The sequence below is a fragment of the Mytilus galloprovincialis genome, chromosome 7 (assembly GCF_965363235.1).
Source record: "Mytilus galloprovincialis chromosome 7, xbMytGall1.hap1.1, whole genome shotgun sequence".
NCBI lineage: Eukaryota > Metazoa > Mollusca > Bivalvia > Mytilida > Mytilidae > Mytilus > Mytilus galloprovincialis.
In genome coordinates, this window is record NC_134844.1 from 43,972,685 (window position 1) to 43,984,390 (window position 11,706).

At 32.4% G+C, this 11,706-nt stretch overlaps 1 protein-coding gene across 1 annotated transcript; it reads left to right on the plus strand.

Moving 5' to 3' along the window:
* The first annotated feature begins 8 nt into the window (after window positions 1-8).
* Window positions 9-10,063, plus strand: LOC143083077 (NEDD8-conjugating enzyme Ubc12). The gene is made up of 5 exons (XM_076259269.1): window positions 9-170; window positions 3,123-3,217; window positions 4,857-4,999; window positions 5,652-5,715; window positions 8,157-10,063. Exons 1-5 carry the CDS (start codon window positions 62-64, stop codon window positions 8,295-8,297), a joined length of 552 nt encoding a protein of 183 aa, XP_076115384.1. The 5' UTR covers window positions 9-61; the 3' UTR covers window positions 8,298-10,063.
* Window positions 10,064-11,706: the final 1,643 nt, after the last annotated feature.

Here is an 11,706-nt window from a genome sequence, read left to right on the forward strand (position 1 = left end):
AGCGGAAGTGCTTTATTACGCACTGGGTACTTTCACAATAAAAAAAAAACAGAAGACCAAAATGATTAAGTTGTTTTCACTAAAACAGGCGAAAAAAGACGGTACCGATGGTGGAGAAAAATCAGGAACACAGAAAAAAGCATCAGCTGCACAGTTGAGAATACAGAAAGGTGAAATCAGAAATAGTGTCTGAGAAATTCAACGAATTTATCACATTCCATTGATTTGAGTAATGCCATAAAGAGGGAATTAAAGTCATTTTGTACCCTAAACCTTTTGTACCCCCATTTCTTACCCTGTCAGAAACCATTTGGTACCCTGACCATTTTGGTATTTCATGGAATATTAACATTTCTTTAATTTTTGTGCTATTTTGATCGGTGTGAGAAAAAATATTTCTCCTCACTAGTGAGATATCCGTTTTCGGTAAATGATAAATCGAAATGTGATTATGATGTCAAAAGGTTTTCTTTTCTTCTGAATTTTTCTATTATGACGTCAGGAAAAAAAGTGACCATGCAAGATGACGTTGCATATGAAGACATCTCCAAAACATCAACAAGAATTAAACAGATGTACAAACAAGGTTACATTGTCCAAGAAATGAGTGACACGTTCAAAAAAGAATTATTCCAAAGCATGGACAAACATATACCAGCCAAAGAATCCGCTCAAAAAACAGCCTTCCCTGGATAACACTCAAAATAAGGAAAATGTTCAAAAAGAAAAGCTGATTATACCAACATTGCAACAAGCTAAAAGAACAAAAAATTGGTCAAATTACAGGCACTTCCAAAAAGAAATCAAAAGCCGAATAAGAAAAGCTGAATGGTCATATATCAACGACACCATACTAAAGGGCCTAGAATCAAACAACACCAAGCCATTCTGGAAATACAACAAATCCAGAAAAAATGACAATATTTGAGTATCCCCATTAAAAAACAAAGGGAAACGTTAACTCATCAGCGACAGTAAAGGGAAAGCTGAAATACTAATACAGCAATTCAAATCAGTTTTCACAATAGATAAAGCCACAACAATACCAGGCACAACAAAGCATATTAAGGAAACCATACCAAACCTCATAATAACAGAAAAGGGACGAGAAAAACTGCTAAAAGATGTCAACCCATCAAAAGCTTCTGGACCGGATGGATTCTCAAACAGAATTTTAAAAGAATGTGGAAGTCAAATTACACCAGAACTGACAGCAATCTTCCAAAAATCTATAGACACTGGAACCCTTCCTCAAGACTGGCTAAACGCAAACATATCATGCGTTTAAAAAAAGGCGATAAACACGCTGCTGAAAATTACAGACCTGTATCGCTGACATCAGTACCATGTCAGATCCTGGAACATATAATATGCAGGCATATAATGAAACATCTAGAAAAGCATAATGTGTTAACATCTTCAAACCATGGTTTTAGATCCGGTTACTCATGCGAAACCCAAGTACTTCAAACCGATATTGCCATACTAGACTTCTCAAAATCTTTTGACACAGAAACTGCTATCAAAAATGGCCGATTATGGAATCCGTGGGCCAATAAATAACTGGTTGAATATGTTTTTGACAAACAGGATAATGAAAGTGGTAGTGGAAGGAGAACAATCAGAAGAAGTAACGGTAGACTCTGGAGTCCCACAAGGCACAGTCCTACATGTAGGACCATTGCTATTCCTTTGCCATACAAACGACCTTCCAGACGCTGTCAAATTTCAGTCAGACTTTTTGTGTTTTGACATTCCACCAAGCAAAACACCACAATACTCAAATTCATTCTTTGTAAAGACAGTGATCGCGTGGAACCAGCTTGACGACACTGTAGTATGCGCATCAAGCGTAGAGAGCTTTAAGTCTGCTCTCACGCCCAATCAATAAATAGGTGGCGCTCTCATACCGGTGTATCAAAGCCAGTATTGGTATCGACAACTTACTCAAACAGATATTGAAGAACACAAGTTACTGAAAATCTTTCAAAAAGAAGGATACAAATCACCAGAGAAACAGATTCTGACACAATAACTTGTGTATTACGATATTTCTCTACTTTCAACAGTTAAATTTTAATTATATGAAAAGTTCGGCAAGCCTTGCGCTTTAAATTATAAAATTAAACTGTCTCGAGTGGAGAAATATCGTAATACACTTGTTGCAGTGTAGGTATCTATATTCATACCATAGTACATGTACCTCATGGAAAATTTATATGAACCAAATAAAAGTTTATATGTATGCCATTTCATACTTCGTAGAAGATAATTGTTGGGTGTGCACAGACCAAGCATTACATGTAGACTGGGGAAACAAGTTAGCCCAGCGTTTACTTGCCCCCACTTCATGTGCATGACAAGTTTACTCTGAAATTTCGCCAGACAATGGTAGACATAAAAAGTAAACCAGTATTTACCTCTGTGTTAATGGGAAAACAGTGTGTCTTCTTATTTTGTAATAAATAAACAGGCGTTTACTTTTGCGTTTACTTCCACATTGAAGTGAAAGAAGTTGTGTCTACTATTTTTCATGTTTACTTTCAAGTGCATGTAGAACTATTCTTGTGAAATATCTATTAAACACCTGGTCACTTTTAAGTGCACATAAAAACAAATTATGAAATCTGAGATAAATGCCAGTTGATTACTGACTAAAAGAGCACAGAATAAATGCACCACAGAGTTGTTACATTTTTTTATGACAGTGAGAGTATACTTCACCTTGTGCTCAGCTAGGTACTGACTGAAATGACTTTAGTTTTATCACATGGCCAAACTGACCCCATCAGCGTAATGTCTTCAACTCACAGGTTCTCAGCAACACACTTCTGTAACATACATTATGCAGATTGGCAATAGAAAATCGTAAATTTTATATTGAAAAACCTCAATAACAGGTCAGAGCAGCACAATGGAAAGGGCATGGTGCCAATGCAAAATCACAAGAAAAAATGGCATCAGATAAAAAGGCTAGGTGCTGAACCTTGTAAATACATGAATGGTCTGGCTGGAACACTGTGTCTTTAATGAATAGAACAACACACTGTTATTAATTAAGAATATTTGATAATTGGCAGATTAGTATGATAGTAAAGCAACAGGTGTATTATTTTTTTCAGATATTAATGAACTCAATTTACCAAAGACCTGTCAACTAGATTTTCCTGATCAAGATGACTTATTAACCTTTAAACTTACCATTTGTCCAGATGAGGTATGTATTTGTATAAAAGATTGGAATTCAACCTAAATAATTCAGAGCTCCAGATAAGCTGTGTATTTGCGTGATTACGCAATACAAATAATAACTAAACCAATGCAATTGCCCATTGCAGGGTTCTAAAACCCAATTATTGCAAACCCTATCGTAGTTTTCCATAGATTCACCTGCAAGTTACCTGTCCATTTAAACTTTTGGCAGTTCTATTGTCCCATCTAACAAATACAACAGGTATTGTTCTCTGTGTAGTTTATTCACTCAGACCTTTAAATTTCTTCTAGGAGAAATATATCACTCATTGATTAATCTACCTGAGTAAAAAATTGAACTGTCAATGAAGAAAAAATACTTATACCAATACTAAGTAAGGACTCACAAAACTGCATGTGGTGTTGTATGTATTCGATACCTGGAGTAACTCGTTTTTAATGTGTTCAATATTACATTTGTAATACTGATTCAAAAATTAAAAGTTGATTTCTGATCAAATATTCAATATTTTTGTGTGTTTGATAAATAAAAAATTGAATATTATTATTTTTAAATTAAGGTCTTCATAAACATAAGTCTATAAATGAACAACAACAAAAACATGTAAATTCATTGGAAAATACTAAAAAATGTGTCTGAAATAAACTTTTTAGTATTAAACCAGATTTTATATTGAACAGATTGAAAATATATTAATGATAATATTGAATAAATACAATCTTGCATACAGTTTATGTGAGTTATTAGAAGTATTTCAATAAAAAAGAAGATAATTTTTTGGTCAGGTAAATTAATCAATGAGTGATATATTTCTCCTAGAAGAAATTTAAAGGTCCCAGTGAATAAACTACACAGAGAACAATACCTGTTGTATTTGTTAGATGGGACAATAGGACTTACAAAAGTTTAAATGGACAGGTAACTTGCAGGTGAATCTATGGAAAACTATGATAGGGTTCGCAATAATTCAAAGGAAAACCCCAATTGTATGCCAAAACCATGAGTTCAAAATGACTAGTGTAAAACCATTCAAATGGGAAATCCAACAGTCTAATCTATATAAAAGATGAGAAACATTTATTACTGTGTTCAAATATTTTAATGTTTTTACTTATATATGTACCAGTATATATTCCAATCTTACAGGAAAAGTCCAAATATGTACTGTAAAAATACTCTATCAAAGGAAGATAGACAACCAATAATTACCAATACAGGTCATATACCTGTTATTTATTAGTCTACTAAAAATTTAAATGTGAACTTCAACTCAAGAGTACAACAGCCCAAAGTTTATACTTATTGTCTGCTAGTCAACTAAAAAAAGTGTCTTTTTTCATACATATTTTTTCAACAGATACAGATGTTAAAGCATGGTTTTCATTGGTTTGTAACACAGTTTCTGGAAGAATATCTGTTAAGCAAAACAAATATATGTTGACAATGTGTGTTCAACTTTAATCTTCATTGACAATGATTGTCAGTTTTCCATTCAAAAGTCAAATGAAGGTCTAAGGTTCTCTTTGGACTTTGGTTACTCGGGTTTCTTCTACCAACAAAATTGACTACCAGGATAAGGATGATGAGAGTAGCATTTAACACTAGCAAACTAACATTAATGATATATCTTTGTTTGATTTAGGGTTTCTACAGAGGAGGAAGATTTGTATTTAGTTTTAAAGTAGGTCAAGGTTATCCTCATGACCCACCGAAGGTCAAATGTGAAACAATGGTGTATCATCCAAACATAGATTTGGAAGGAAATGTATGCCTCAATATTTTAAGGTAAGGTTAAAACTGTTTGATTTAGGTATAAAAGTGTTATCTGACAGTGACAGATTTTAAGTTTTATATAAAATGGAGTACTACAAATCTAAATCACAATTGTCAAATTTGTGGCTTCAAATTTTAACCTTGGCAGCTTTATGAATAGGGTAAGGATTGAAAGTGTATTCATTATTCTCTTTCATTTTTATCGCTATTTTTTGGGTGACCACTTTCCTATTTGATCATGAAATCAATTTACAGAAATCTTTACAGAAAAATTTACTGATCGCCTCTATTGTACATCAAGCATTAAAAACCTAGTCTTTATGATAACATCTATAAAAAATAATTACTGATCAGACTGTTCTATCTTATATTTTTTTGTAGTGCCATTAGTAATTTCAGTTAAATTGTTTTGTTATGTTTTTTAATTAATTTTAAAAGTAAGACTTAATTGTCATTGTTAGATTCTTGACAAAATAAAGTGATGAAAAAGGCATGCTATATAAAATATTTAGTGGCAAACTTAATTGTATGCATAGTATTAAAGTAAATGATATATGCTGCTGGAATATTGAATGAAAAACAGTTGACCATCAAAGATTGAGAATATTTATAAACAATCAATATATATACAATATTTGACAGATTTCTGTGTATCTATTTTTAGAGAAGACTGGAAACCTGTGTTAACAATAAATTCTATAGTATATGGATTACAGTATTTATTTTTGGTAAGATTATATGAATTTTATAACATATATATAGATTATCAGCTTTTAGCCAAGTGGTAAAATATTGGTTTTCTATGTCATTAGACCAGGTCAGAGTCAGAGTAGCAAGTTATAGACTGAAATTTTGTCAAAATTTTGGTTCCCAGATCATATCTTTTTCAACTATATAGCCAACTTTTACAAAACATGAAAATGCTCCTTGGAAAAAAACTAAACCCCTATTGATTCTTTGGGCAGTAGGTCAAAGGTTTAGGTGAAGGGACCAATAATTTTCTCCCCAAAACTGGGATCGAACCAGGAACCTTTGTGTTAGTAGTCCAATGCGCTGACGACTACACTACGGCTCTCATATAAAACTTAGTTAATAGATTATGTTTCTTGGAAAGACCTTATTGACTGTGAGTGAAAGTTGAGACAACACAACAATTGATAAAATGGAATCTGGAAAAAAATATCTTGTAAGCATAAGAAATTTTATGAAAATGACACGTTTCTCTCCTGCTGTCAGTCCTTCTTGCTGTTGATTAAAGGTTTTAAAATGAGATTGTTTATAGTAAACCCACTTTTGAACCAAATACAAATCATTCAAATGATTATAATAAGTTTTCTATTTGTTATCAGTCCTGTTTGTAGATCTGAAAATTATTCTATTTTATTAAATGAACCAATTTTATAACATTAAGGTCACTTGCCTTCTTAAGTTTCTTTATTATCTTTCTTAACAACATAGTAGTCATTCTACTTTCACAATCAGTAAGATGTTGTAAATATTGTTCCTCTGTATGTTGTGACATCATAATGATTTGAGAAAGCCAGCTTATGAAAGGGATTACTTAATACTACAATAATGTATTGTGGATTAATTATTTTTCGTTGGTTACCAATTTTTGGGGATTTTGTAAAGTACAGGTGAACCACGAATTCCAATGTTCAGAAAATTACAAATTTTTCATAGACTTGTTTGCAGACTTCAGGAAAACCACGTAATTCAATATCCACGGAAATAAATGAATCCACAGTAATATGTTTTCCCGATTAGAATTTTGAAACAAGTCAATCAATATGGTAAAACATTTTTATACGACCGCAAAATTCAGGACAAATAGTTGTGTATTAGTATTTCAATTGTTCTGATATTGTACCACCATAAGTAGAAGGTTGGGATTTATTTTAAGGGGTTATTGTGCAAACAGTCTAGGAATTAAGGGCCAAATAGGGGTCAAAAACAAGCATTTTTTTAGTTTCAAGACAATAACTTGTGTGTAACTGTATGGATCTCTCTGACATTGTACCACAAGTTTCCATATAACACAGGGAAGGCTGGGAATCAGTTTGTGGTTAATTTTTCTGAATATGTAGGAATTAGGGTTCAAAAAGAAGCATTTTCTAGTTTACAGACAATAACTTGTGTAGCAATCTCTATAATTTTTTTCAAGAAGGTTCAATATCATTAAAGAAAGGTTGGGATTGATTTTGGGGGTTATGGTCCCAATAGTGTAGGAGTTAGGGACCAAAAAGGGGGCCCAAAATAATCATTTTTGTAGTTTTCAAACAATAACATGTTTAAGAGTATGAATCTCTCTGAAATTAAACCATAAGTTTCCATACCATGAAGGGATGGTTAGTATTTACTTTGGGGGGTAATGGCTCAAAATGTTTCAGAATTAGGGGCAAGAAAGGGGAAAAACTAGGTATTTCTGGTCAATGGACAATTAAGACAATTTAAAAGCAGTGTAAGGGAGGTAATTCTAAAACATTTAACAAACAATGTTAGGTATGTTCAGATTTACCTCCCTTACACTACTTGTATATTATGTATAAAGAAAAGTCAGGTTTTGGACTAATTGCAAAAAAAGGGGGGTGGTAGTTGTTTTCAATTTTTTATGCCCCACCTACGATAGTAGAGGGGCATTATGTTTTCTGGTCTGTGCGTCCGTCTGTCCGTCCTTCTGTCCGTTCATTCAGGTTAAAGTTTTTGATGAAGTTGAAGTCCAATCAACTTCAAACTTAGTACACATGTTCGCTATGATATGATCTTTCTAATTTAATTGCCAAATTAGAGTTTTGACCCCAATTTCACGGTCTACTGAACATAGAAAATGATAATGCGAGTGGGGCATCCGTGTACTATGGACACATTCTTGTTTTTTTTCAAATTTGTCAAATTCTAAATTTTTGAAAAGTTAAAAGAAAAATCTTTAATTGCACAATATTGAGCAATATATTTGTAAGATCTTGACATTTATTTTGTGTCAGAAACTCATATTATGTCAAAAAATTGATCGCAATCCAAATTCAGAGCTGTATCAAGCTTGAATGTTGTGTCCATACTTGCCCCAACTGTTCAGGGTTCAACTTCTGCAGTCATATTAAGCTGTGCCCTGCTCCTGGTTTTTTAAAATTCATTCATTATAGAATTAATGATCCATTGTCTTTTCTAGGAACCAAATCCGGAGGACCCGTTAAACAAAGAAGCAGCAGATGTATTACAGAACAACAGACGGTTATTTGAACAGAATGTTTCAAAATCAATGAGGGGAGGCTATATAGGATCTACAATGTTTGACCGATGTTTAAAATGATGACCCTTATAGTTTAGATAAAAAAAATTGTGACAAACATTTCATACAAGTTGTATAAGAAAATACATCATGCAAGTAATACCACTGCACCATCAAGGCATTTTATTGGATGTGTAGTAAGAGAAGCTCTGATATTATTTGTTATATATGTGTTGTTTGAAAAAGATTGACGTTGGAAGAGGATATTAAGTGGGTAGTCTATCAAATTGTCACTGATCAAATAAATGTTTTAATCAGTGACATTTTGAAAAGAAGAAGCAAAAGCCTTCTTGTCCTTTTCTCTCTCAAGGGATTGTTAAAATAATTTAAAGAATTGTTACACCGTACTAGTAAATCTTTTCTCATATGCTTCCTCGATATTTTATAGGGTTTTGTTTTGCTTCATGATGAATTATATATTTGTGAAAAATCATTCATAAAAACTTTTCAATTCACTGTGAATCTGTGAATAGTTTTTATTGAATAAATAATTAATTAAAGATATGTCTGTGTTACGTGAATCTAGTTAAACTGCCTGTACACATTAGATTGATATCATTTTTGTTTGAACAATTTTATCATATAATTGACTAGAACAGTCCTTTCTCGTCTAGGCATATCTAGAGCCACAATATTCTTTGGACCATCTGAAACTATTTAAACCCTGAATTCGTCTGATCCTGAGTTAAATTACTGAATAAAACAGTGTTTTTCACATAAAAAAAAAACATTTATTGTCTGCACTTCCTATCTGTAAAAATCTGTTGTAACTTGCCATTTCATGTGTTTTTTGCTCATCTTAACAAAATATGAATATTAGTTTTAATAATTTATGCACAATTTAGGACTAGATCTAGAGGAACCAGTATTTAAAAGGAATCAATATTATATAAATTTGCCTCATATTTTATATCATTGTGACACTTATTCAATGTATCAGTATAACTTTTATTTATTTACCTGTAAGAACATTTAATAGTTACATGTCACAAATAGAATTGTAGCTTCTTATCTTTTATTGTGTTTTTGAAACTTTATCATTGAATACAGTTGTATATCCAGGTTTTATTTTTGAGTTCTAAAAATAATTTCTTATAAAGGTCAAATAGGGCTTTTAATTGAAATAGTCTTTAGCTAGGGGTTTCCATTGATTTGATTTTGTTTTGTGAATATCTTTCCCTGCATAGTAAAGGGGTCGATTCATCAGTTTGTTCGCAACATTGTTGTGGAAACCACTGAAAAGGGAGAAAACTCTGAAACTCATTACAAAGAAGTAACTGAAGATTTTCTAAAAAGAACGACTCACTTCAGCTTTGAGATACAATATTGCAGACACTTCAAATAAAGATTTTCAGCCACTCTTTTATTGTTGCATACAACAAAACATGTTTTTGATTTTTGCATGAACTTTGCGCCTGTAAAAAATATTTTCCCCCATTTTGTGTGTGATGAACTTCTGAAATCCTTTTTCTGAAAAGCTCTATTTCTAGCACTTGAACAGCATTAAATTTTCTTGTCTGGGATGTTTTAACAATATTTCATTTTAAATACATAACAAATTTTGTTTGCTTTACTAAATGTACTTAATATTTTACGAGATTTTCAAACCTTAAAATAACTGAAATATCTTTACAGTGTATAAACTGATTTTTTTTAAAGAAGACAAATGTCAGTAGCTCTTCAAGTATTTGATGACGCTCTGTTAGTATGAATGATCAGGGTGATGTGCTATATTTATATTATTTTGTTCTGTAAAATAATGAGTCAATAAAAATTATTCAACCTCATGTTTTTATTTTTATATGAATGACCTAAAATAGATGTCCTTTATATTTATTTATGATGTTACATATTTATATAAGTCTGAAGTGGAAGTGATTATCATCTTGATATCAACTATACTACACTGTAGGGAAATAGTATACTGACATAAAGAGGTCTCGTAACATACAAGTTCCAATGGAGAATTCGTTAGTGAAAGCTGAAATAATTTATGACAATAACTAAAGGCACTCAAGAGCCTGTATCGCTCACCTGCCTTACTTTGGTTTTGGAAAATCATGTAAAAGTAACTCACTTGGCACTTTGGGCAAGGTGACCTAAAAAGTATATGTAATGCTTAACACACCTAACTTACAGTTCTTTGTGATGAATCACCATAGAAAAGCTACAGGGCTGCAAAGAAAGGTTAGGGATACAGGGAATATATCTTCCAAGTTTTGCACTGTACCCTGCTCTCCTCTGTAAAATCTCATAGGATGGCTTGGCTTTGAGACATAAATATGTTTGACCTATGATAACTAAATTCATTTTTAGCTCACCTGGCCTAAAGGGCCAAGTGAGCTTTTCTCATCACTGGGCGTCATCTGTCATCCGGCGTCCATCTTCATTAACTTTTACAAAAATCTTCTCCTCTAAAACTACTGGGTTAAATTAAACCAAACTTGGCCACAACCATCATTCAAATATCTAATTTTAAAAATGTGTTCGGTGACTCAGCCAACTAACAAAGATGGCCACCATGGCTAAAAATAGATTTTTGCTTATATCTCTAAAACCAAAGCATTTAGAGCAAATCTGACATGAGTAAAATTGTTCATCAGGTCAACATCTATCTGCCTTGAAATTTTCAGATGAATCGGACAACCCGTTGTTGGGTTGCTGCCCATGAATTGGTAATTTTAAGGAAATTTCACGTTTTTGGTTATTATCTTGAATACTATTATAGATAGAGATAAACTGTGAACAGCAATAATGTTCAGCAAAATTCTACAAATAAATCAACATGACCAAAATGGTCAGTTGACCCCTTAAGGAGTTATTGCCCTATATAGTAAATTTTTAACTACTTTTTGTAAATTTTTGTAATCTCTTACTAAAATCTTCTCTGAAACTACTCAGACAATTTTAACCATACCTGTCCACAATCATCATTAGGGTATATAGTTTAAGAAATGTGTCCAATGACACCGCCTGTGAACCAAGATGGCTGACATGGCTAAAAATAATACATGAGGTAAAATGCAGTTATTGGCTCATATCTCTAAAATCAAATCATTAAGAGCAAATCTGCTGTGGATAAAATTGTGCATTGGGTCAAGATCTATCTGCCATAAAATTTTCAGACTTATCAGGCAACTTGTTGTTGGGTTGCTGCCCCTGAATTGGTTATTTTAAGAAAATTTTGCAGCTTTTGTTATAATCTTGAATATTATTATAGATAAAGATAAAATGTAAAACAGCAATAATGTACAGCCAAGTAAGACCTACAAATAAGTCAACATGACCAAAGCGGTCAATTGACCCCTTAAGGAGTTATTGCCCTTTATAGTCAATTTTTAACAATTGACATAAATTTTGTAAATTTTTGTAAATTTTTACAAAATATTTTCCACTTTCACTTCTGGTCCAAGTTCATTATAGATAGAGA